The following is a 23,327-nucleotide window of genomic DNA, read 5'->3' as shown; positions in this document are numbered from 1 at the left end:
TATGGCCCAGAGGCTACTACAGCCACAACCTTGCATTAGGGCAGGGGATTTATTGGGAACCTTTACGCAGGGTTCATAGAATACCCGCTTGCCCCCAAGCCTGATCTGCATTTATAGTAGCTCGGGTTGTCATATCTCCAATCTCTTCTTATTATATCGTTTTATTTTGACAGAGGGTAAGTGTGTCCCTTCACTGTACACTACGGTAAGTAAATGCCTATTGACGTACTATCCTACTGAGGCCTGTTTCTTTTAACCTCCCGGCCTCTTGTCAACCAACACATGCCCCCAAGATGTTTGTAGAAATTGCTAGGTCTTGCTGGCTTGCTACCGCGTTATACTCAGAATCTTCAAGACTTGGTGAAATCCAATTATGTGCGGTGTTGAGAAAAAAACTCTATATTCCTCCATAGGGGCTATATCTGACAGTCTCGCTCGACTTCCCTCTTAAGCCTGTCGCGGAGAGAATTCATAGACATGGGTAGAGTTAACGAAGGGAATATGCTGGTTGTGTGACGGAGTTTGCATATAGTACCTCGTTTCGGGGGAAAACGGAAATGACAAGAAGTAGATTGGTGATTGCTAAGACGATAGGGATATTTGGCTGGAAGGTGGTGATGTGCCTTGAGGTTGTGCAGTGCCTAGGCTCCACAGTGTCATAGAGCTCTTCCTTGGTCGATGGGCAGAATATATATTTCAATTACACGGCAAGTGTCCGCCAACTACCAACAATTATTCATGGCTACTCATAGGTAACAATACGGGCGAATTGAAACTACCGCCGAGGCAGTTCTTAACATATTAGTATCCATTCAAAGCCACCCATGCATGCCTACTTTGAACCTTAGGGGTTTCCAGCGTCCCCTCAGGCTGGTCTATCGCTAAATATTGGGCTATAGAGCATAATACTGTCACGTGTTAACATCAAAATGGGGCTGTGGTTTAGTGGTATAATGTTCCCTTAGCATGGGAGAGGTCCTGGGTTCGATTCCCAGCTGCTCCATCTTTTTGCTTTCCAGCGTCCTCCTTTTCTTAATTGACATTTGCATTAAATCCAGTGATTTAATCAAAATATCACACAGCAAACATCAAATGGGGCTGTGGTTTAGTGGTATAATGTTCCCTTAGCATGGGAGAGGTCCTGGGTTCGATTCCCAGCTGCTCCATTCTTTTTGCTTTTCGCTCTCCCGTTACTCTACTAAATACATGTAATCCACGGGTTTCTTTTCTTGGACTGTGGTTTCCGTCACTTTGCAACCTGATTACGAGTCCTTACGGTCGTTTCCCCGTCCGTGTACCCCGGCGCTTCTGCCTTGCCCACCGATAATTGCCCCTTTGGTCGCGATCGCCTGAGGAATGTATGCAGCCTTCGGATAAGGAGGATGGCTAGTATGAGCGCTGCATAGAGCGTAATGAAGTCGGGCACTGTTGGACGAGGATAGTGGCGGCCTGACAGAGGGGAGTCGTCGAATGATATTGGTAAAGCGGAGGGTTCAGGGTTCGGCTGGAGTTGGCTGTGCACATTACTCCGCCTTATTTGCTGTCAGGATGTACTTCTTTAGAGCAAGGTGAGATGGCAGCGAGACTTACACAAGAGAGGAGAAATTGATCTCGTTGGTAACAGCCCTTTTGGTGTCTTGACCACGGTTCTGATTGTCCGCCGATCGATCGCTGTCATATCGTCGCACGGAGTCTAGTTGCTGATCGTCCTCTCCAAGCCAGCGCTCATAATCCGTTGCCGGCCTAGGCGACTTCTTCGCCTTTTCGATAGCTGGAGCCATTGTTGCTTCTTGGTTTCTCTTGGCCAGTGGATGCAGGTCAAATAAACAGCAAATAAGAACTGCCACTTTCTCCCATAAACAGGACACAGGACATATCTTAACAGAAGACACCCGGGTGGACAGGTGGAGCGACAGTCGATCCAGGCAGCAAAGTAAAAGCTTGAGCGATTTAGCTTGAGGGGGCCAGAGGGGGCCGTATCGCGCCATCATATATGTCCCTGGGTCCACTGGACTTTGCGACAGCCTGGTCGGACTGCGCGGATGCCGGTCGGAAGCACATGCCTACCGTACGGTAGAGGTCCAAGCCAGGCCAGATGCGAAAGAACCGGCCGGGCTCTGACTCAAGGACCCTGAATTGAGGCTCAGCCACGATAGCATGCAGGTGCCCGACGCCCAGAGCGAATCAAGACTCGCACTAGAGGAGAAGTTAGTTAGGGTCAATGTAGCCGGCTCCTGCCACGAATTAATGAGGTTGCGGTGTCCAATTATTATGCCCACGTCTCCCACAATCCTACAGACACTCCTCTCTGTGTGACATACAAAGAAGACCAAAGAGTCGTCGAAGGATTTGGTCGCCGACAAAGGGTCCCTGACTTGGTCCTACCGTGATTGAGAAGTTCTCTCCGAGCTCTAGCCGATGCGACGCTACCTCGTATTGGAGCAAGCTAAGTCTTAGCTGCAGGGCCCTGCAGATGGCCAGCTTGGCCTGTCTTAGAGTAATAACGCTTGGAAAGATCCATTGGGCGGCGCTGGAGATTAAGTCGGCGAACGAGGAGACTTTGCCGGCGACTTGTTCGGAGCACAGGCATTATCCCAATAAAGAGGACTGCCGTATCCGCATCGTCTATTTTAATCCTGCCCTGTCATCCTAACCTTATTTGTATAATGTACCACGTCGGATTCAGCCAGCGGCCCAGCGCGTGGCGTCTTGTAGATCCCTCGTAATGTGGCAAGCCATGGCGTGATGATCACTATGAAGAGCGAATGAGAGAGCCTAATATTACTGGAAGGGAAGTAAATGGGTAAGCAAGAACTGGATGCACTGCCTTGATCACAGTACATACAAGACCGACCAGCATTCTATCTATGCATCTCGACACCACGAGGAAAAAGGATATCTGAGGGGCCTATTGCGAGGCTAAGTCCAACGCAGACGCAAGCACGGATAAAAAAAAAAAAAAAAAACGAAAGGCCACCTAGGTAAATACATTAGTTTTCAAACAAGAAAAGTCACCATTGGCCTCTGCGAGATCAATGATAAAAATTCGCCCCCTTAGTCATATAAAGTTCTGTTTGGATTTGCCCATACTGATTTAGAAATAAAAAATGAGATTGTTGGAATGAGTAGAAAGGAGCGACTGGAGTGAAGATGTCACCAAAAACGGAGCAAAAAACGGTCATTAAGCTTACCACCTGCAAATGCACCAGTGCTCAAGTGACTGGACGAAATAGTAGTAAGGCCAAGCAATTGTGGTCACGAAGGGCTTCAAGTGCGTCCAGTAAACCACCTCAATATACCAGTCGCACGCTTTAAATCCCCAGGACCTTGACTACCACTCTCAAGCTCAATCTTCAACCCCTCGTCCTTTTGAACCTCATCCATAAGAGCCGCCATATGCTCCGCAGCCCTTCTCGCCAACTCCCTCGACTCTTGACTAGAGCCGCCGGCCTCCGCCCAGAGCGCAAAAGCCTGCTGCCACGTTCCCCAGTCCGCCAAGGTAACAAGGGACCTTGTGCCTACTCTAAGGCCCTCAAGCCCCCGCGCGTTCTCCGGCGTCGCTAAACGCCTGAAGAACACGTCGCCGTCGTACAGGATCCACATCGCACAGACGGCGATTATATAGCCCGCACCACTATCTGGGTCCGCGACATCCCTTGCAAGCGAGTAATTCTGCAGGAAGTCCTGGAATGCGCAGATTCTGGTACCTGCGAGGCTTTGCAGACCCGCTGCTTCGAGGCGCGCGTAGAAGGCGACTTTGCTGGCGCTGCGTTGGGCGTCGGTTTCGTTGTTCCAGGACCAAGCTATAATAAGTGTTGTTTAGTAGTGTATAGTATTATATGAAGGAAAGGTGAATGTGATTGGGTGGACTTCGACTTACGGTAAGTGCCGGCGTACGCATATTTCTCGACGCGCTCGAGAGTCCGTGCTGGGTCTTCGGGATGAACGATTCTGTCGCATTCTGCAAGGCGCTTGTACAACGCTAGGAGCCTTTCCTGGCCCCGGTGCGCGTGGGGGATTTTCTCTGCGATGTCCCAGATTAAAGGGAACATGTTGTCTTCTGCTTGTGACGGTTCTGTTGTCTTTTTGGGGGGCATGTCGTACAGAAGTGCGAAGGCTTCTTGAAGCGAGTGTGAGGCCTCGGCTGGAACAGTCGGGTCGGGGTATGCCTTGAGGACTTAGAAGCCCTTCCAGTAGGTAAAGTCTCCATAAGCCTGATGCGGATCGTCTCCGTCTAGCTCGAGTTGAAGGTTGAACGCTGACATGTTGGCTCTTGGCGTGGATAATCCAAAATATGGTAGGAAAAAATGGGGTAGGAAAAATTGGGATTGAGAGCCCAGGGGCTTAGATGCGGTCTCTAAGTAGTCAGGCACCTTGCTTTGTATCTGCACATCTCAAAGAAGGTGTATACGTGACCAGTGACCACAATGATGAAACCAATAAAAGAAGCCCGAATTTTTGGAAGAAAGCCTAGCAACAAACCTAGTCAAAGATCATGTCATGCTATTGGGGAGGCAAAATAGAGGAATAATACAAAGCCCAGCTGAACAATGAAGCAACATTCGATGAGGAGAAATAACTCCGAGCCCCAGGATTAATAAGACAGCAGGTATCATGCCTTACCTAGGTACTTCACGATGGATTTTCCCCCACAAGCTCTCGCAACACGCTGCAAACTTCCCCAGCGCAAACATCACGAGCCCAGCACCGTGATATGATGGAGCCGCAGGTGATATTGGATAGATCAGAGAAGCTTTCGCTTGCATAGAGATCCTGCACCTCGTTGCTCCCTCTATCTTCGTAAGGATAACGCCCGGTCATGATGAAATAGAGCAAGGACCCCAGGGCGAAGGTATCGTCACCAACCCGCGGCGGGCAAGTGCAGTCATAATCCCTGAATCTGGCCTCGGCGATTCTCGAGGGCTCCGAGCCAGACACTGACGAGCCGCCGAAATCTGCGACTTTCAGATCAAGGTTGTGATCGAGCAGGACGTTGAGAGGCGAGACGTCGCAATGTATCACATCGACGGAATTTAGGGCAGCAATTCCTTCGGCTGCTTGCAAGGCCCATCGGAGGCGCTGCTCCTGCGTTATTCTGCCCTTATTTTTCCGAAAATACCTGCGAAGACTCCCATGTTCCTGGTACTCTATTGTCAGGCAGCACGTATCTGGATCCCAGTCGATGAGCTTGGGGACTGGGACCGGCTGTTCGTGTTTCTCCCACCATTCAGGGACGATGAGGAACGATCCGACGGGGCTGGGAAGCTGGATATTTACTTCGGGTGTAGTGTTCGCATCCTGCTGCAGCACGATGATTAGTGAGATTCCACTATATATTTTGGTGGAGTCCGGGATCCCTTGCCTTCTCCACATCCCGCCCGGAGATCTGCCGGTGGAATGGAATGCCGTCGCTACAGACACGTTAGAGTGCGTGGAGCAAGCTGGATACGCTGTTGAAGATGCAGTGTAACGGAGATAGAACGAAGAAGCGGAACACGTCCGATAATAACACCATGGTCGCTCGTTATGGCCATGAGTTGACTCTTGGTCAAGTTAGGTTGGTGGAGATCAAAACACGGCCGGAGTCGGATTTACTGTAAACCCGTTTGTGTAACAGGCTGATCACGTGAGTGACTGCCCCATCCTTCTCCGTCATCCTCCAGCTACCCAGAGTTATCAACAACACTTTACAATAACAATGTCTCCTGCATTCGACGTATTTATGATTCATCTATCTCGATTACTGAGCACATACTGCAACTACATCAATTTAAGAACCCGATTTCCTTCCAAATGTGAATATACTTCCGAATGACCTCCTCCGAGACCGCACCCACAGCCGCCAAACTCTCCGAATGCTCCAGGGTCCGCTTCGTATCCAGAACCAACCCCCCACACGCCATACGCAAGTACGTCTCCTCCAGAAAGTCAATCAACGTCGCGGCCGGGTTTCCGCGCTGCGGAGCCCTCCGAACTCGCTCCAGCCACTCGTCAAACGGGACCGACTCTGGGATCCCAAGTGCGTCGCCCAAGATTGCGTTGACATCCTTCCAGGACTGGCCAACCGGATTTTCGACGTGGTAGACCGGATACGGCGCCTGATCACCCAGCACGAGGTCCGAAAGCGTCGCCGCCACATCGTTAACGGGCGTCCAGAACACGCTCCCGGGCACATCGGGCAACGCGCCCAGTGTCTGCGATGACTTCATCATGAACCCGAAGTGCTCCATGGGATTCCAGTAACCGCTTGTTTTGGAGCCGGCGATCTGTCCCAGACGCACGATCATTGCGCGGAAATGGTCGGGGTGCTGCTGCATTGTTTGCTGGATCATTCGCTCGCAGGCCCATTTTGCTTCGCCGTAGCCGTTTGGAAGCACGCTGCTGATGTCGACGAAATCTTCGGGGACGTGGATCCGTTCTGGTGTCTCATTCGCTGGACGGAGTCCTTGATTATACCGGCCCACTACCCCGATGGACGAGACCATCTGGAAGCTGAATCTGAACTCCCTGGCACGATGCGCAATAACCTCGCAGGCGAAGTTCGTCAAATTTTGCATGACCTGGAACTGGGCTTCGAACCCGGACAACGGCCGTTTCGCACTCATCGGCCAGGCATTGTGGATGAGATGTGTGACTGAGCCCACGAGGCTCTTGTACTCGTCTTCTGAGAGGCCAAGCAACGGCTTAGAGCTGTCGGTTTGCAAGACGAGAAGCTTCGGCTTCAAAGCTTCCGGGAATCGAATTCCCTTTTCCCGCATCGCCTTTTGCTGACGGGTGTAGGGGTCGGTGCTGGATCTGTGTTCGCGGTTCAGACAGACCACTTGCTTAACGCAGGGGAGTTGCGCAAGATGGTAGATGAGGTGCCCGCCGAGACTGCCAGTTCCGCCGGTTACTAGGACCACTTTGTCGGTGGGATTTGGTGCGCAGTTGGCAGTTGCTGAGGGCGACGGGATAGAAAAGGAGGCCGTGTATTTGTGGACGAGCTCGTCTACGGCTTTCCTGCGGATCGTGAGCTCTAATGCCTTATTGTCGTCATCACAATTGTTGTTTGGTGCCGCAGCGATCTCATTCAAACTCTCTTCTTGCGCGGCCGTTTCAAGGGGGAGAGACTCAACACCCCGCGTCCCTACCAACATCATCCTTAGGTCCGCGACAGTGGGACACTCCAGGAAGAGAGATTCATGCTGAATGTCGAGCTCCAGTTCATCTCGGAAACGGCTCACAACAACCAGCGACAAGAGCGAGTCGACGCCAGAGTCGGCAAAGTTCGTGTCGTCGGTGAATTCCTCTCGCCCAATGCCGCTCTCCTCAGCAATAATCCCAAGAACACGATCAAAGTCAATGTTCGAAGGAGTCGTGGCCCCTGTTTCTTGGCTAGCGGGCGTTCTCTGCCCGTTCTCGCTGGAACTGGATGATGTTGTTTCGCCCTGGCCGCCTAGAAAAACCTTGAGGTCCCCGACAGTGGGGTAGTCGAACGAGAATGCATTGAAGTCGACGTCGAGGTCCAGTTCCTCTTTAAACCGGGCGGAGATGGTCAGGCTTAACAGCGAGTCGATGCCGGCATCGGCAAAGACCGTATTGTCTGTCAAATCCGCAACCGCAAGCCCACTTTCGTCTGCAATTATAGCGAGTGCTTTTGCAACTCGGGATGGTGGTGGTGGTGGCTTGTTGATCTTGATATTCATCGACTGCAAAGTCAGTTCAGGCTGCGTTGCCTTCTTGGACCTGTCGCCCCCGGCTCCCTTCTCAAGGGAAAGGATGACCCTTAAGACTCGACGAGGCACGCCCTGGATCTACAAAAGCCAAACAGATCAGTATGAACCAAACCCGACGAAAAAGCTGGACATGACCTACCGCAATTTGCTCAAAATACGCAACAACCTTATCTGTTTCTCCATCGAAGATATAAACGTCCCCATGCCACAACTTATCCTTCCCCTCCTCCATACGCGTATACGTAGTATAAACCTTCTCAAAGTCAATGGGCTCGAAAATTTGAAACGAGCCCCAGCCATGATTCATAAAGACCTCGACATCCAAATCTGTCGCATCATTGCAGTTCATCGTGAATCCGCACGACTGCGTAAGCGCGTCGATGATAGCCGGATGCGTATGGAAGTCGCCGTCGCGTTTCACGCCCCCGAAGCTCAGCCGGCTCGATGCTTCCAAAGTGCTGCTATTCAGTACGACCTCGTCTATTGCGCGGTAGTCTGCATGGAAGCGCGCCAGCGGCCGGATCATTCTGTATACCATGGGGCGGTTGAAGCGGGCTGTTGTCTCGGTTGCGATGCCGGCTCGGAGGGCCTGCATCTTGGCTTTGATTTCCGGTGCGGAGCGCTGGAGGGTTGATTGCTGAGTTTCGGTGTCGTCCTTGAAGCGCACGATGCACCGGGAATGTTCTTGAAGGACTCCCTTGTTCTGTGGAACTCATTAGCACGGATACGTTATGGCAGGCGAGATGGATATGGGGGTTTACGTTGAACGACATGAATTTCATCTCGGCGGATTGCTTTGCCCAGACCACGTCGGCATGCGCCTGAAGGAGCTGCGTCGTCGCGCCCTCTCGCAGGATCAATGCCTTGGAGATAGTCATGTCCGACACATCCACGAGGTCACCCTGCTGCGCAGAGCTGGAGCGATACCGTTCAAGCAGATACTGGCCCAGTGTTAACGCCATGTCCGCATACACTGAGGGCGTGCAAAGCGGAATTCCATCGACCTCATGCCCCTGCACCAGCGGCCTCAAATCCTCCCGTGCGATATCCGATTCAACAATAATGTGTGTTCTTGAGATATGGTCTCCGCTCTCCTCAACGACTCTATGGATCGTCGTACTCTGCAACAAGGGTGTCTGCGCTGTAAGCGGTGGGTCCCCCTTGCGCAGCGACCAGTCGTTCACGTATTGCATCCAGTAGTCCTTCAGATCCCAGCTATATGCCGGTAGCGGAATGACCTTGTGGCTCGTCTTGAAATCGTGGTGATACTCGGCCCAGTGGATGTCGGCACCGGAGATGTAGAGCTGCTTCAACGCCGCGGTGATGGTTTGCCAGATGGACCGCGCCCGTTGGATGGATGGGAGCGTGATGGCCTGGCTGCGGCTACCAAGCACAGCCTTGACCATGCTTGAGACAGCAGGATGCGGACCGATCTCAATTAGAGCCGTCTGATCCGTGATGAGCTTCTTGCGGTATGCAACCTCCAGCACATTGAGCATGTTCACCGGTTGACGAGCGTGCGCTGCCAGATATGCGCCGGTGAAGTCAGAAGAATCATCCAGATCTACCTGACCATCTAAGGGCCTTAGAACCGGAATCCGGGGTTCAGCAAAAGTAACGCCATCTGCGAGGCTGGCAAACTCGGCGAGAATGGGGTCAACCTGAGGCGAGTGGAATGCATAGGGGACGCGGAGGAGGGTACACTTGACTCCGGCTCTTGTCAGCGTGTCTTTCCAGCCGGCGACGTGGTCGTTCAGTCCGGCGATGACCGTCTCTACGGGGGAGTTGATGCACGCGATTTCGTACTCCTGATCCCGGAGGACAGACGCAATATCATCCACAGCGCCCCTCACAACAAGCATGGCATGGGTGTCACGAGTGCATGTCTTTTGGAGGAGCTCGGCCCGCTTTCCTACGAGGTAGATCGTGTCTGCGTCCGAGAGTACCCCTGCTGCGTTCAGTGCCGCGTACTCGCCCAGACTATGGCCGACGACGGCACTCGGTGTGATACCCCACGACGCCCATAGTTTGCAAAGCGCAATTTGGAGGCAGACGCTGGAAAGCTGCACGACGATCGGGTCGAATACTGCAATGTTCTGCTCGTCGGACTGGATGACAGGGAGGAATGACGGAAAGCCCATATTTTGAGCCATTTGATCAAGCCGGCTGATTTCCGTGCGGAACAGGCTGAAGTGCGTCAAGAAATCTTTGCCCATCCCGGGGTACTGCGCGCCCTGGCCGGTGTATGTGAAGATAATCTTGGGTGCGCTTTTCGGCCGTGTCATGCCAGTTCCATTGTCCAGGGCGGCTTGGGCAGAAGCGCAGAGCTCCTCGATCGTCGAGCCGACAAGTATAGCTCTATGGGGATGATGCACTCGACGCGCAGTCGTGGTGTAGGACAGCTGGTCTAACGAAAGGCTGGGCTTGCTATTTTTCAGGAACCCCAACAGGGACTGAATGTTCCCCTGCAAGGAGTTGGCGACTTTGGCAGAGACGGCCACAACGTGAAGGCCTCGCGGGTCTACGACTTCAGAGTCAGACTCAGCACGCCCGGACTCTTGACACGGCGCATCTTCCAGCAGCAACGCCGAGTTTCCGCCAGCCGCGCTGAAGTTATTGACAAATGCCCGCCGCGGCTGGGAGTTCTCGGAGCTTCCCCTACTGTTCCGCCTCCATGGTGTTGGCTCCAGGGCAATGTGCACATTTCGCTCTTGCAGGTCGGTCGGAAACTTGCGGTTGATCTTGGTCTTGATGCCGCAGTGCGGGACGATCGTGTTCTTTTGCATCATCAACAACACCTTGATCAGACTCGACACGCCAGAGGCCGCTTCTCCGTGGCCTATGTTGGATTTTGCTGAGCCGAGAAATAGAGCGTCTTGTGGTGCTCTTCCTGGTCCCTGTGATAGCGGCGGTGCGAATGTATCAAGGACGCTGCTCATCTCCCCGGCGTCACCGGCCTGCGTGCCACTGACCTCAAAATCAAATGTTAGCAATGGCCTTATGGAGCGAAAAGCCTGGAATCGAATCCGCGTCCACTGGAGCCACTTACGTCCCATGCATCTCCACATAACTAACACTGTGCGGGTGCACCGCGCTCTCATTTAGGATCTTGGAGAAGATCGCACGCTGAGCCCCCGAATGCGGGCGTGTAATCGATTCCGACTCAGCCGAGTGATTTGTGTACGCGCCCACAATAACCCCTAGGATGGGATCGTTGTCCCTCAGCGCATCATCCAGACGCTTTAGAATCACAGTTCCGATTCCTTCACCCCGACAATACCCATCCGCCGCATCGTCAAAGGTCTTGCAGTTCCCCGTGCGAGAAAGGAAGTGGCCCCTATCAAGACCAGCGGTAAAGTCCGGGTTTGTCAGCACATTCGTGCCACCTGCAATAGCTGTATCAATATCTCTCTGCCACAACGCATTGCACGCAAGATGGATCCCAGCTAAACTAGACGAGCAGGCAGTGTCAACCGCGTAACTGGGTCCACTAAAACGGAAGCAGTAGTTAATTCGGCCTGGGATGAAGGCCCTATTACCACCAGGGATAAAATAGGTATCAATATCCTGCGCACTGTTGGTTTCGATCCAGTCATTGCTGGTTACGCCATAGAACACGCCTACGCGGTCTCGTCGCGTCGATGGCGTTGCATCAGGCACGAGGCCCGCTTGTTCAATTGCTTCATACGCTGTCATTAATGCTAGGCGCTGTGCGGGGTCAATCTGGGGCGCCTCGCGCGGCGAGATGTTGAAAAACCGCGCGTCAAACTCTGCGGGATTGTTGAGCCAGCATCCAAACGGGGTCGCGCTCGTGTTCTTGCGGACTCCGGTGGGATCAACGTGCGTTTTTACGTCCCAGTGGAGAGCTGGGACTGGCTTGTGGACGTCTAGCCCTTGGTACAGGAGGTCCCAGAATGCGTCGTTGTCTTTGGCACCGGGGAACCGCCCGGACATACCTATTATTGCGAGCTTCGGCTTCTTGCCGGTCGGGTTGGGAGAAATTGGGGGTTCGGACGATGCAGGTCTACTCGCTGGGTTTGGGTTGATTGGTGGTGGGACAAGCGAGCTGAATTCGGTCTGCCTGAGAGCAGTGTAGATCAACCGATTTGCTGTGGAGGCGATTGGCACGACCTTCAATGACGTCGGCTGAAGCTCGCGAAGCCAGGTCTGCACTTGATCGACGATATCGTCCCATCGGATTGGCTGGAGCAAGATGCCCGAAACAGCGCGCTCCATGTTCGTCGTGAAATCCTCGTCGCGGCCACTGTCCGACACCAATGGACCCTGGGCCACTACAGCCCTCGTCGCCATGGCAGTCCTGACAATCTCGTGAACGTCGTGTTGTGAATACAAATGAGCCGCATGATATGGTCCGTAGATTGGAATTGTTGTGTATTTGAGGTCTTTGAACTCCTCCGCCGCCGCGAGGTCGGCTAGCGCAGTCGGCGACCCGCTGACGGTAACTCCGGTTGGCGCATATGCGCTGATATAAGGACGGCGGGTGAGCGGTGGATTCTATATTGGAGAGGTAACGTGTCAGTCCTGATCACCTCAATGGTTCAAAGGGAAACTGAGTTGATCTGAAATGAGAATCGACATGGACAGCTCACTCTTCGTTTACAGAAGTTCTCAACCGCGTCAATTGCCGGCAACCCAGGCACGACGATTGACCAGCTCTGGTCAGAAGCCCCTGAAGTCATTCGGCCTGCGGTTTCCGCCACAAGCAGGCCTATCCGGAAAGCCACGACGACAGCGTCAACACCCCTTTGCACCAGGGCCAGCGGGCTGCGACTACAGCGCACAACAGCCGCAACGAGGGCGCCTGTACAGTGCCCGAGGACGCGAGAGCACTTGCTCGGAAAGTGTTCAATATCTGATTCAACCATGAATAGGCCAATTTGATACACGCACCGCATGGCCATCTCAAGCGGGATACATCGTGGTACGCCAGCGCCAGAGCTCCATAGGAGCAGATCTTCGACGCAGGTGAAACGAGGAAGGGTTTCCCGCAAAGCGGGAGACAGCTCGTATAGCAAAACGCGGATTGCATCATATGCTCTGAGCAGGAAGCCCTCCAGGACTATACTTGACCTGGTCCTGTGGTGGAGCAATGTCTTCAGGCCTGGTTGGAGGGGGAAGGTCTCGTCGCCGAAGAGGTACACCTTGAGATTGAGATCATTCGTCATGGCCGGTGAGTGATGATTATAATGTGGTAACAAATAAGGGCGCAGATTCTCAAGCTTGAGAGAGTTGGGGTACGTGCAGTGTGATTATTGTGGTCTTCAATGATTTCAATGAGACCCTACACCACTCCGCACCAACCGCCGCATGGCTACTTATACTCTGCACGTGGCATACATGTGAGTCTATCGACCAGTGAGACTGTCTTGGATCCGGCCCGAGCGTGCTGATATGTCCAGACGGGCATTATCCCAGCTGAGGTGGTTACCTGGGCTGCATGGCTGACACTGGCACTTTCTTTGCCCTGGGTCGGAACACGAGGGCCTTTGGCTACGGGACGAGCGAATATGTGATGGGGGACATGGAGATACTGCAAATCGTTACCCGGGATGCATGGCTAAGACTGAGTACCACGTTGGCCTCATCGGAAGATCCTCGATGTGGCGACAATTATTGGAACATCGCCCCAAGTGCTCTTTCCCGATATAGCAAGAGGTCACTCGGGCCCGGGGATATCCAAAGGATTTTGGAAGCCAGTCAGGGTATCTGCGCCTACGCTTTCCAACCATTACAGCGCTATGTTTCAGCCTCCCTGTCAAGGGTGTTAGATTCGACACCGTCGAGGCGCCTCAGATGCCTTTTAAAATAGCGCATTGATAAGACTAAGGCTGGCAAAACTGCAAAGTATTGCTTTTAAAGACTCTCGGGCCGAACTCTACTTATTAGCGGCCAAGCAGGACAGTATCGAGGATACGGTAAGTGAAGGCGAAAGTATACAGGTCCTAATACCTTCCCAGCAATGTTCAACTGTTGTTCATCTGGAGGCAAGCTCAGCCAAAAGGGCCTGATACTGCGCCATTCCAAGGTATCGGCCTACCTAAGGTACGAGAGAGTCACCCGATGTCCAGCAGTTGGTCTAGACAAGTCACAAAAGCTATGGACTGCAGCATGACTACGCGGGTTAGGTGTATGTACAACATTTACACCGGTACATCCCTCGAAATACTACCTCAAACTTGATTACGACGGCCTGATTTTAAACTCGATACAATCTGGTACTTGTTACTTTTACTGCAGCAATCCTATGTGGCTTATGGGAGATTACTGTGGCCATTCTGTTGGTTTTGATTAGGGCTGCCCACCAATTCCTTGGTACAAACGTGACTAAATGTTATTGGTATCTTGACTGAACCCTTACTATTCCGCTCAAGCAAATCCTGCCACGCGATCAATAAGTGTGTCAAGATCAACCTCCCGACAGCCTTCTTGCTAGTTCATCGTTCCATCCGGCGAAGACGAGTTAGACCCAAACAACACTCGTAGGTAGCAAGAAGACTCGAGGCCGATGGCTTATTTTGGACGTCCTATTCACGCCGCGAAAACGACGCTGAGTATATATGCCAGAGGCATTATGCAACACCCAGTCCCGATCATAACGGTCAATCCAGAGTGGGCGGTGGGCCTTCTACCTGCGGGGGACTTGCGGGATTTAAGCAGGTAGATACCCTTACCAGTTGACCTAGTGAGAGCAGTTACTACTTTAGACTACTATCCGAAAGCAAAGTCTGGTTCAGCCCCATGTCCAGGTAGCATGGTGCATTGATGCCATTCGTAGTTTTCTGGACCGTGTCCCTTTCTTTAAAAGGAGGGATGCATACAAGCAGCAGATCACCCTCTATGCCATTTGGATTTGCTTAGGTCATCTCTGTAATCAGTTGGCTTTTATGTCATGCGGCTTCTCCGGCATACCGGCCGGCGTCTGCACTTGACGTCCGAGCAGCAACAATTATATGACATCCCTTCCTGCATCTCATCTCGAGCAAAATGGCATTGCCAATATTAGCGGCGAACTCCGAAGAAGCGCCGCTCTCGTCTGACAACATCAGAAGGTCAGACCCAAGCCCGCCACATGCAGTCTCTGCAGTCCACCAGCTTGGACATCGGACTGAGGCAGCAATCCAGGGATCGCTAGCTAAGTATAGATTTCAACCGCATCGCCGTCAAAGCCTGGGTTAGAGCCTTCCCTACACGCTTAAACTTCTGTATGCTCAATTCTGCTCGGCTCTTTACGAGGCCTACGGGCAGCACACAATATATTTTTCCTTTGTCTTGTTCCTGATGTTTCCCTAAATCAGCGCTGTCAGCGTCAACAACCATACTGATTACCCTTCGCATCCTCAGCGGAGAATGCTTTTGTAATTTTGGCCCTCAACGCTTTTTTTGGGGGGCAGTGGCGGGGGTTTATGGATTGGAAAATGAACGGGCAGTGAGAATTTGGGCCTAGCCAATGAATGGAATGGTAGTAAGCTGTCTATAGGAGAAAGGCGTAAATATAAACCACTGATTATTATATCTGTCACAGTTTGGATGCTTGCAGCAGCAGTCTTGCTGAATCTTGAAAGTATCCGAAGCCTTCTGCTGTACGCCGTGAGCATCGTAGCCAAAACCATTTTGAGTTAGTGAGTTAATTGTGTAAGCCGCCCAGTCACCCCTGCAGGGTATTGTGGCAGAGCGCCTAATTACAACATATGGTAGCCCCAGAGGGAAGTCCGAGATATCGAATATAGACATCAAGCACGGAGTCTCCCTTCATAGGAACCAAAACGTTCCGGTACGTTTGATGGTCTACGTTCATAAGAGTTCATGAAGCTCACAAATAATTCAGCCAACGCATCCGGCAGGGAATTACAAGACGGACCGGGACATCAGCCTCAGCCCTGCTGAGACCGTCCGGCTTCGGTGACCGAACCTCAGTCCAGATCCCGGTTCAGGCATATCCCCTCGGACCCGACAGTAACCGACAGGCTACGGAGTCGAAAACTGCGGAGCCGGGCTCGGCTTAGTTTACTTGTTCTAGCTGGATGCATGCCTCAGCAGGGACTGGAATGTTTGTTCTTATCATCCTGCATTCCGACCCTCAGCTATGTAGTACAAACGCGCCACGTGTAACTACCCTGGCCTTGGACCTTGGAACTCGCCTTCGACCCCTTGAACCTTTTCGGGGAGATCTTGCCTTGCTGAACGTCTACCTCCACCTACACGAAGCTATCCAATCTCTACGGATTGCTATAGTTCTATTGGTGACACATAAGACTTGCAGGACAAGCCCCAAAGCGACCCGATGCCGAAAATCCTCTGCCTCCACGGCCACGGCACAAGCGCACACATCTTCAAGTCTCAAACGGGTACCGAGCACTCTCCCTATTGCCCTCATTTCCAAAGGTCCCCAAGCCTCCTTGCTAACATTCCATCCAAACAACAGCAGCCTTCCGCCGCACCCTCCCCCCTTCCTACACATTCGACTTCATCTCCGCCCCCTTCCCCTCCCCGCCCGCGGCCGGGATCAGCGCCATCTACCCTGATGCCCCAACATACACCTGGTACCGCGAGACCACGCCCTCGGGGCTCTGCGACGCACACCGACATATCCTCGACTATATAGCCAAGAACGGGCCGTACGATGTGATTATGGGGTTCTCGCAGGGGTGCTCGCTTATCGGCAGTTTGCTGCTGTACCACTCCTACGATAAACATCACCAGCAACCCAACACTAAAAACCGGAATGAAAATGGGAATGGAGGGGATGACGGGATCCCCTTCAAAGCCGCAATCTTCATCTGCGGCGGGATCCCGCTCTACGCACTGCGCGACATGGGCCTTCCCATCTCCTCCGCCGCAGAAGAAATCAATAAAGCGACGGGCGCACTCCTCCAGAATACCGCGACGAGTCTGTCAACATACGCATCGGATATATCGCTTATAAAGCGGGGTGTTGGTCTGTGGGATGGGAATGTTTCTGCCAATAGTCTGATCCATGATCCCGGTGTGCGTCCCCCGCGCGACGATGTTTTTGGGCTGGATTTCACCTCGTTTCCGGATTGGGCGACCATCACAATTCCGACGGTGCATGTTTATGGCGCGAAGGACCCGCGGTGGCCGGCTGGGGTGCAGTTGGCGGAGTTTTGTAGTGATAAAGTCGAGTTTGATCATGGGGGTGGGCATGATATTCCGCGGGGGTCGGCGGTTTCGGAGAGGATTGGGGGCATGGTTGAGGAGTTGCTTAGGAGGATTTAGAGAGGGTCTTTGGGATAGAGTTAGGATTGGAGCTGGAGTTGTTGGTGGTGGTTTGGTTGCGACACTCATGATGTCATCCATATGCGCTGTCTGGAGAACCGTCATCATGACAGAAATAGAAGCATTTTTGTCTCGATCGATCCCGATCGATCTCGGGAAATTCAAATTAAATCGCATCCCCGTTGGGTACTGGGAATCTTGAAATAAATTTAGCTCGACGATCATTAATCTATCTCCTACACCACCATAATGCCGCAAAACCCGAAGAACTATACCGACCCCGAACTCCGCGAACAAGTCAAGGAAGAAGTCCAGGCGGGCGATAAAGGTGGGAAGCCGGGACAATGGTCTGCGAGAAAGGTACTATCCACCGCCACGAGTTCAGAATCACGTTCAGTGTTTAACAATTGCAGGCGCAAATGACCGCCTCCGAGTACAAAGCGCGTGGAGGTGACTACACAACCAGCAAAGACGAGAAAAAGCCCGAGCAAAAGAGCCTCGATAAATGGGGCGATGAGGAGTGGCAGACAAAGGAGGGATCTGGAACGGCGAAGCAGGATGATGGGACCCGGAAGCGGTATTTGCCCAAGAAAGCGTGGGAGGGAATGAGCGATGAAGAGAAGGAGGCGACAGAGGAGAAGAAGCAGAAGGGCTCCAAGGAAGGAAAGCAGTTCGTCGGTAATACTGGGGAGGCGAAGAGGAAGAGGGGTGAAGTTAGTAAGGAAGGGGAGAAGAATGGTGATGATAGGAAGGGGGCTAAGGGGAAGGGGAGGAAGGGGGGTAAGAAGGGTGAGGAGGTAGATGGAGAGGATAAAGATAAGAACAAGAAGGATGATGGAGATGAAGACGAGGATGAGGATATGGATGAAGAAGATGAAGACTATGAGGACGACGGCGGCGAAGAGGTAGAAGACGAGGATGAGGGAGAAGCTGAGGGTGACGAGGACAATGAAAAAGAACAGGGCGATGATGAAGAAGATGAAGAAGTAGAGGATGAGCAGGCCAGTGGAAAGAAGGAGGCAGAGACAGAGACCCCAGAAGGCGAGCAACCAGAGAAGAAACGACAAAAGCAAGACTAATATAGCGACTATCCAGGGGTAGATCCCGACCAAATACACATATGCTTCAACTTGATGCCATTAAATGGTATATTGCAGGTAAAATACATCTCACCATTGTCGTACAAAGGCCTTCGCACAAGCAGCAGCCGTCGCTGCAGCGTATTCCTGCCACAGCTTGTTCTTATGGCTGTCGGCGTAGTCGCATGCCCCCTTGATGATCACACACGGGATCGCATCCCACACCCCAGCCCCTTCCATTTCAAACGCGATGACGTTGGTATCCTTGCTGATTCCATCGCGGTGGATGGCAGATTTGACGACACTATCACCGGAAGCGAAGAGCCCGATATGCACCTTGGGGGAATTCGTTTGGTTTCGCCTGTCGCGCTGGACGAGCTGCGCACTATCGCAACCGAGGTCTTCACAGGTGGCCTCTCGAGAGACGCTGCAGAGCGAACTGGTATGCTGGTTCCATTTGGCGCACACACTGCAATCTCTCGCGTGCTGATGCTTGTGCTGATAGTTCGAAGCATACAGCCTGTCTTCGTCATCACCAGGGTACGGCGCTGATTCGTGCACGTTGTTTATCTCAAGATGTCCCAATATTTGGCTTTCCAGCATTAGTCCATGCTTTCTTGTCTCCAGCTTCGCCAGCGTCGATAGAATGCGTGCATTCGGCCGACCGAGTGAATGCTGGACGTCGATCTTCCGCTTGAATCCGTCCGAGAACTGTCGTTCGAGGTCATATTGCACCACCCCGTCGCTTATGATTACGTCTCCGAGAAGGATTTCCTCTCCATTCTTCTTGAATGGTACTACACCGCAGATGCCAACGACAAGGGCGAGCTTCACGTTGGTGAAGCTGCTGGCGCAGTACGCAGCTAGGGTGGCGGAGGCAACTTTGCCCATCCGTGGTTGATGCGCAAGAACAACATTGCGCCTTGCAATGACGCCCAAGGTGTATGAAATGGGATCGGTTGGGTCTTTACCCCAGAGACTCGGGTCATCATCCCATATCTCATCGAATATGGACAAAACAGCATTCGCCTCAGGAGGCAGAGCGCAGATTATAGCAATCTCAAAGTCGGTCTTTTCTGGAACAGTCGAGGCCGTGCTGACAGATGTAATACCAGAAGCCAGTGAAGCATGTCGAGTAAGGGAAGGATGAGGTGTCGGGTTGGGCTGTTCATGAGAGAATGGGATGGCGCCCATAAGGGTGGATTGGGTGGCTCGCCCAAGCACGTTTGTCTCAGATATGACCTCCAGAGCAGATAAAGTTGATCTCTGTACATGTTCCGAGCCATGTTCGTGATGTTGACCACACGTCAGTTCCTCAGACCCTAGCTTGTTGATGATTTTGCAGACGCCCTCTTCATCGAAGCCCTCTCGCTGAAGCCACCTTACCTCGTCCCATGTCCACTTCGCCCCTTGAATGAGATCATCCTCGAGCGGCCTCACGGCTTTCGCATAAAAGGTAGTGACGAAGTCTTGGTTGTCGAAGAGAAGATCAATCTTAGTATTGGCAAACGGTAGGAAGGCATTCCGATCGATGCAGAAGTTGATGGCGCGAAGCAGTCCAGACTCGTGGAAGCGCATCTGACATTCCCGCAGCAGACGTTTGGCTAATTCGAAATGCCTTCTCTTAAGTGTCGCAAACTCCGGCTGTGTGTATAGTTCGGCCAAGTCATCTCCAAGCTCAATCTCCATGAGAACGATCGCTAGGGCAAGGATGGTCGGGAACGGATGAACGCTGTATCCGCCGGTTTTGCTTGTTGGAGGCGCAGCGCCAGCTTCAAATCTGGTTGAGACGAAGACCTTGTTGAACAACGGGAACGGACGCTCCTTCTCCAAGCGGCAGAAGAGCGAAATGTCGTCGATGCCGAAGGTCCGGGGGATCCAGGGGCCGTCGAGGAGATGCAAGACAGAGCGGGCGAGCACCACGCCCAGGACTCTCTTTGCAGCGTACGTCGGCTTCACAAGGTGAAGAAGTTTCCCCAGACTTTGTTCAATGTACTCAACGTCCGGCTCGATTGCCTCTGGTGGCTGCCCAAGGTCGCTGCCCCATAGCCTGTCATGCTCATCCCTTCTAAGTTGCAAGCAGACGGACCGCGATTCTTCGTGATCGACAAGGCAGGCCATGGTGCTTTCGCGATGTAAAGAGCTATTGATGGTTAGCCCTGCTAAGGACGGCCGGTATGCCCAACCTACCTACACAAACAGATCCGACATTCCTGGATCATGTCCGACCCCGTCAGTAGGAGAAAGAAATCATTGTTCGTCGGGTCGGGGACCCTCGCACTCCAGTCCGGGTCGAGACGGAACTTTGCTTCAACGCAGTGTCCCAATCTTCCCGTGTGTTCGTGCTCGTCGAGGCAAGGCCAGTTGGCGTGGAGGACATCGTACAAAGTGCGTGCAAGGTGCCGAATGCTAGCTTTTCCGCAAAAGGCCGATTCGATGATGAACAATTGATGCTGGTTGGTGCTATCATGATTGTCTTCGAATGCGTTGATCGTGCCCTCGTAGACCTGGTCGACGAGCTGGTTCTACTCCTTCACCACCTTGAGCAAATGATCGATCGTCCGGCGATCTTGACTCAAGAAGTCGACAAGGCACAGTTTGCCCCCATGGTGGCTATTGATAAGCTCATGTGTCATTTTGAGGATGGGATAGGGGGAATCGTCCCGTCGGCAGGTGGCGTCGGTCTTCCTGGGGGAAAGCGCGGCCCAGGGCTGAAAGATGGAAAGGTATAACCTCCTGCTCGGAGCCGGAGTCTCTTTCGCCATCAACTCATCATATTTGGTCTTCACCAAGTCATCGCGCAGCGCATGGTTCATAGCCTTTGCGACGGTTTGGAACAGTGCCTTTGCCTTGCTGCCCAGGGTGGACGAATCTGATTGCTGGATCAGCGCATTGTCCTTGAGTTCGGCCACCAGGATCGCCAAAGGACGTTTCAAACGCCGATACAGGGGCGGACAGTCTCTGAGGGAGCCGCCCAGTTCGACTGCGACATCAGCCACAAGGCCAACGACGTCCATTGTTGGGTACGGTATGTCTTGGGATCAATTGAATCAACTATGTGGCATGTTTGACACTGCAGCTCTGAGGCCCGGGTGACTGGCCATGACTCTCTCAACTATTAGAGTATTCTGGCGACGCTGACAATCGAGAGTTCGATAATCTGACGCTCTGCCCCTCACTCAGCTGCAGCATCACACAACATACGGCCAATCACAGCCTACACGAAACCGAGGCCACCTCTTCACAACTCATTGCTGATATACAGTGAAAAGACATCCAGTTACCGACAGCTAGCAATACGAGGGGCTATCAATAACGTTATATTTTAGCCTTAGTCATGGCGATCGCGGCGAAGACCGTAGAATGCGCGCGGGTTCTGGACGGAATATTACAAGCAGCAAACGGCGATGAACTTGCGCAGGAGTGGGAGAACCAGGTCTTCCGGTTCAACCTTTGGGTCTCCAATAACCTGATTTTTGCTTCGGCAAAAGCATCCATGGATTGGCGACTGCGCAATGCTCCTCTTCTCGAGTCTTCCATGGTGGAGTTGCTCGATGATTTGCAAACCACCCTCAATAGTAAGTCATCCCCCGACCGGTGCAGGTATCGGTCAAAACTGATTACCAACCCAGACTATACGGCAGCGAGTAAAGGCACAATGAATGAAGAGGCGGATGCCAACAGTGCCGTGGGAGATGCTCTCGATGAACTATTTCGACTATCGCGTGCTATTCGCCGCTCGGGAATTCTCCGTCGATTTGTCAAGATTGACTCCTTCATTGAGTATGATGAGGATGGAGTGAACTTGACGGAAGGATTTCGAACTGGTGTGGAGAGGCTTATTCGATTCCGTTTAAGAGACTCGATGGCCAGCGAGGGCTTACGGCAACGCGTCTTGGAAACCGTCTGTCTCCGCCAGCAATATTTTGCATATCTTCGGAAGAAATGGGGGACAAGGCAAAAGGATAAAACGAATAAGATGTCCCCGCCATCTACACTTCCTTCAAAGCCATCCTTAGGGGTAACCTACAGCGTCACTGGATCTACTCCACCAAGTGGACGTACCATAAAGCAGAAGAACTTCGCGAGAGCTACGCAGGCAGTCACAACAATATTGACGGCGACAACCGCACAACCTGGTCGGATCGAGGAAGTACGGTCGCTCAAGTCTGCCATCCAGACACCCGAGGATGAAGTTCTATGCAGCGAACAAGACCTTCCGCTGCCGCCCAAAATCCCTTTCCGCTGTACCGAGTTCGAGTGTCCTTTCTGTTTTCTAGTCTGCTCTACAGATGTTTTCAACGGGGAGCAATGGAGGCAAGTCTGTTGAATTTCCGACTACTTGCTGTCAAAGACTAACTCGAAAAGGCTCCATATCATCTAAGACATTATGCCGTATATATGCGTCTTGGAGGAGTGTCGAACCCCGAATGTCCTCTTCGAATCCCGAAAGGACTGGCTTCATCACATGAGGAACCGACATAGTCTCGGCCGTTGGACTTGTATGGATGGCAATCACGATGCCACTATCTCCTTTGATAGCGACACCTCATTCAAAGAGCACATGGTCAAAGTGCATTCAGGCGAGTTTGAAGATGATGATCTTAATGACATGACTGCGGCATGTTATCAGCGGCTTCCTGCACAGGACATACTGACAAACTGTCCGTTTTGCCCTAAAAAGCAACGACCAGAGTTGGAATCGCGAGAGCTGCTCAATCATGTCGCGTCACACCTTTTGTCACTTGCTCAAATCTCGCTCTTGGGAGATATAGAGGGCGCTCCTAGCCATTCAGAGAGCTTCTCAGGTCAATTGTCTGGAGATTATCCTAACTCGCATCAAAGTAATGGCTCTCTAGCCGAGCGGCTACGTATTGACTTTCCCGATTGGCAGTATGACTGGAACAGCGAAGAGAGCTAGCATTCTGTGAGTCCAATAGTACTAAACGAACTCTGCACCAAACACGTTGATTCAGAAGAGCGGGAAGCACAACGAGTGTCTGAAAATCTAGATTTAATGCCACGATCTCCCTCGCGATCCTCGGTAAAAGCGGTGCGCGGTGGGATTATGCCCGACGAATATCATCGCTACAGATCTGCAGAGCAATCCCAATTAAGTCATGAGTTGGAACTAACTACACATACACAACCGGAAGCAAAGGTTGATCACAACCCTCTGTCACAGACTGGAGAGCGATTGGAAGAACGGGAGCCGGAGGGTAACTACATGTCCGAAGAACACAATCCGCCAGCTGCGTCGTGGGAGAGGTTTCTTCCC

At 52.4% G+C, this 23,327-nt stretch overlaps 6 protein-coding genes and 2 non-coding genes across 8 annotated transcripts; 5 read left to right on the top strand and 3 right to left on the bottom strand.

Moving 5' to 3' along the window:
- Positions 1-931: 931 nt before the first annotated feature.
- BDW74DRAFT_t214 lies at positions 932-1,003 on the top strand. The gene has a single exon. It is a non-coding gene; the product is annotated as a tRNA-Ala (tRNA).
- Positions 1,004-1,081: 78 nt separating this feature from the next.
- BDW74DRAFT_164343 (uncharacterized protein) lies at positions 1,082-2,064 on the bottom strand. The gene is made up of 2 exons (XM_073726242.1): positions 1,591-2,064; positions 1,082-1,532 (listed from the first exon to the last, which is right to left on the bottom strand). The coding sequence occupies exons 1-2, from the start codon at positions 1,989-1,991 to the stop codon at positions 1,247-1,249; spliced, it is 687 nt and encodes a 228-aa protein (XP_073577601.1). The 5' UTR covers positions 1,992-2,064; the 3' UTR covers positions 1,082-1,246.
- On the top strand, positions 1,095-1,166 carry BDW74DRAFT_t215. The gene has a single exon. It is a non-coding gene; the product is annotated as a tRNA-Ala (tRNA).
- A 1,203-nt stretch (positions 2,065-3,267) lies between the features above and the next one.
- Positions 3,268-12,901, bottom strand: BDW74DRAFT_184297 (uncharacterized protein; the record flags this gene model as incomplete). The annotated part of the gene is made up of 9 exons (XM_073730780.1): positions 3,268-3,803; positions 3,881-4,169; positions 4,693-5,301; positions 5,372-5,411; positions 5,806-7,793; positions 7,855-8,418; positions 8,477-10,682; positions 10,765-12,230; positions 12,326-12,901. The coding sequence occupies 9 exons, from the start codon at positions 12,899-12,901 to the stop codon at positions 3,268-3,270; spliced, it is 8,274 nt and encodes a 2,757-aa protein (XP_073577600.1).
- Positions 12,902-15,885: 2,984 nt separating this feature from the next.
- BDW74DRAFT_189880 (serine hydrolase FSH) lies at positions 15,886-16,970 on the top strand (the record flags this gene model as incomplete). Its single annotated transcript, XM_073732069.1, has 2 exons — positions 15,886-16,081; positions 16,159-16,970. The coding sequence occupies exons 1-2, from the start codon at positions 16,018-16,020 to the stop codon at positions 16,968-16,970; spliced, it is 876 nt and encodes a 291-aa protein (XP_073577599.1). The 5' UTR covers positions 15,886-16,017.
- Positions 16,971-17,219: 249 nt separating this feature from the next.
- On the top strand, positions 17,220-18,049 carry BDW74DRAFT_189878 (uncharacterized protein; the record flags this gene model as incomplete). Its single annotated transcript, XM_073732068.1, has 2 exons — positions 17,220-17,330; positions 17,384-18,049. 2 exons carry the CDS (start codon positions 17,220-17,222, stop codon positions 18,047-18,049), a joined length of 777 nt encoding a protein of 258 aa, XP_073577598.1.
- A 90-nt stretch (positions 18,050-18,139) lies between these two features.
- BDW74DRAFT_184294 (5'-methylthioadenosine/S-adenosylhomocysteine nucleosidase family protein) lies at positions 18,140-21,066 on the bottom strand (the record flags this gene model as incomplete). The annotated part of the gene is made up of 3 exons (XM_073730779.1): positions 18,140-20,192; positions 20,240-20,574; positions 20,638-21,066. The coding sequence occupies 3 exons, from the start codon at positions 21,064-21,066 to the stop codon at positions 18,140-18,142; spliced, it is 2,817 nt and encodes a 938-aa protein (XP_073577597.1).
- Positions 21,067-21,386: 320 nt separating this feature from the next.
- On the top strand, positions 21,387-22,379 carry BDW74DRAFT_184293 (uncharacterized protein; the record flags this gene model as incomplete). Its single annotated transcript, XM_073730778.1, has 2 exons — positions 21,387-21,627; positions 21,682-22,379. 2 exons carry the CDS (start codon positions 21,387-21,389, stop codon positions 22,377-22,379), a joined length of 939 nt encoding a protein of 312 aa, XP_073577596.1.
- Between the last annotated feature and the right edge of the window lie 948 nt (positions 22,380-23,327).

The sequence above is a fragment of the Aspergillus multicolor genome, assembly GCF_047715735.1.
Source record: "Aspergillus multicolor strain CBS 133.54 unplaced genomic scaffold BDW74scaffold_60, whole genome shotgun sequence".
In the NCBI taxonomy this organism is placed as follows: Eukaryota; Fungi; Ascomycota; class Eurotiomycetes; order Eurotiales; family Aspergillaceae; genus Aspergillus; species Aspergillus multicolor.
The sequence above is the reverse complement of the archived record's forward strand: the minus strand, read 5'-3'. Positions and strand labels throughout refer to the sequence as shown.

Coding starts and splice junctions, on each gene's coding strand:
- BDW74DRAFT_164343 (XM_073726242.1), bottom strand. CDS start 1,991: ATGATGGCGCGATACGGCCCCCTCTGGCCCCCTCAAGCTAAATCGCTC. Junction 1,533..1,590: donor ATCAATTTCTCCTCTCTTGT/GTAAGTCTCGCT, acceptor ACAGCAAATAAG/GCGGAGTAATGTGCACAGCC.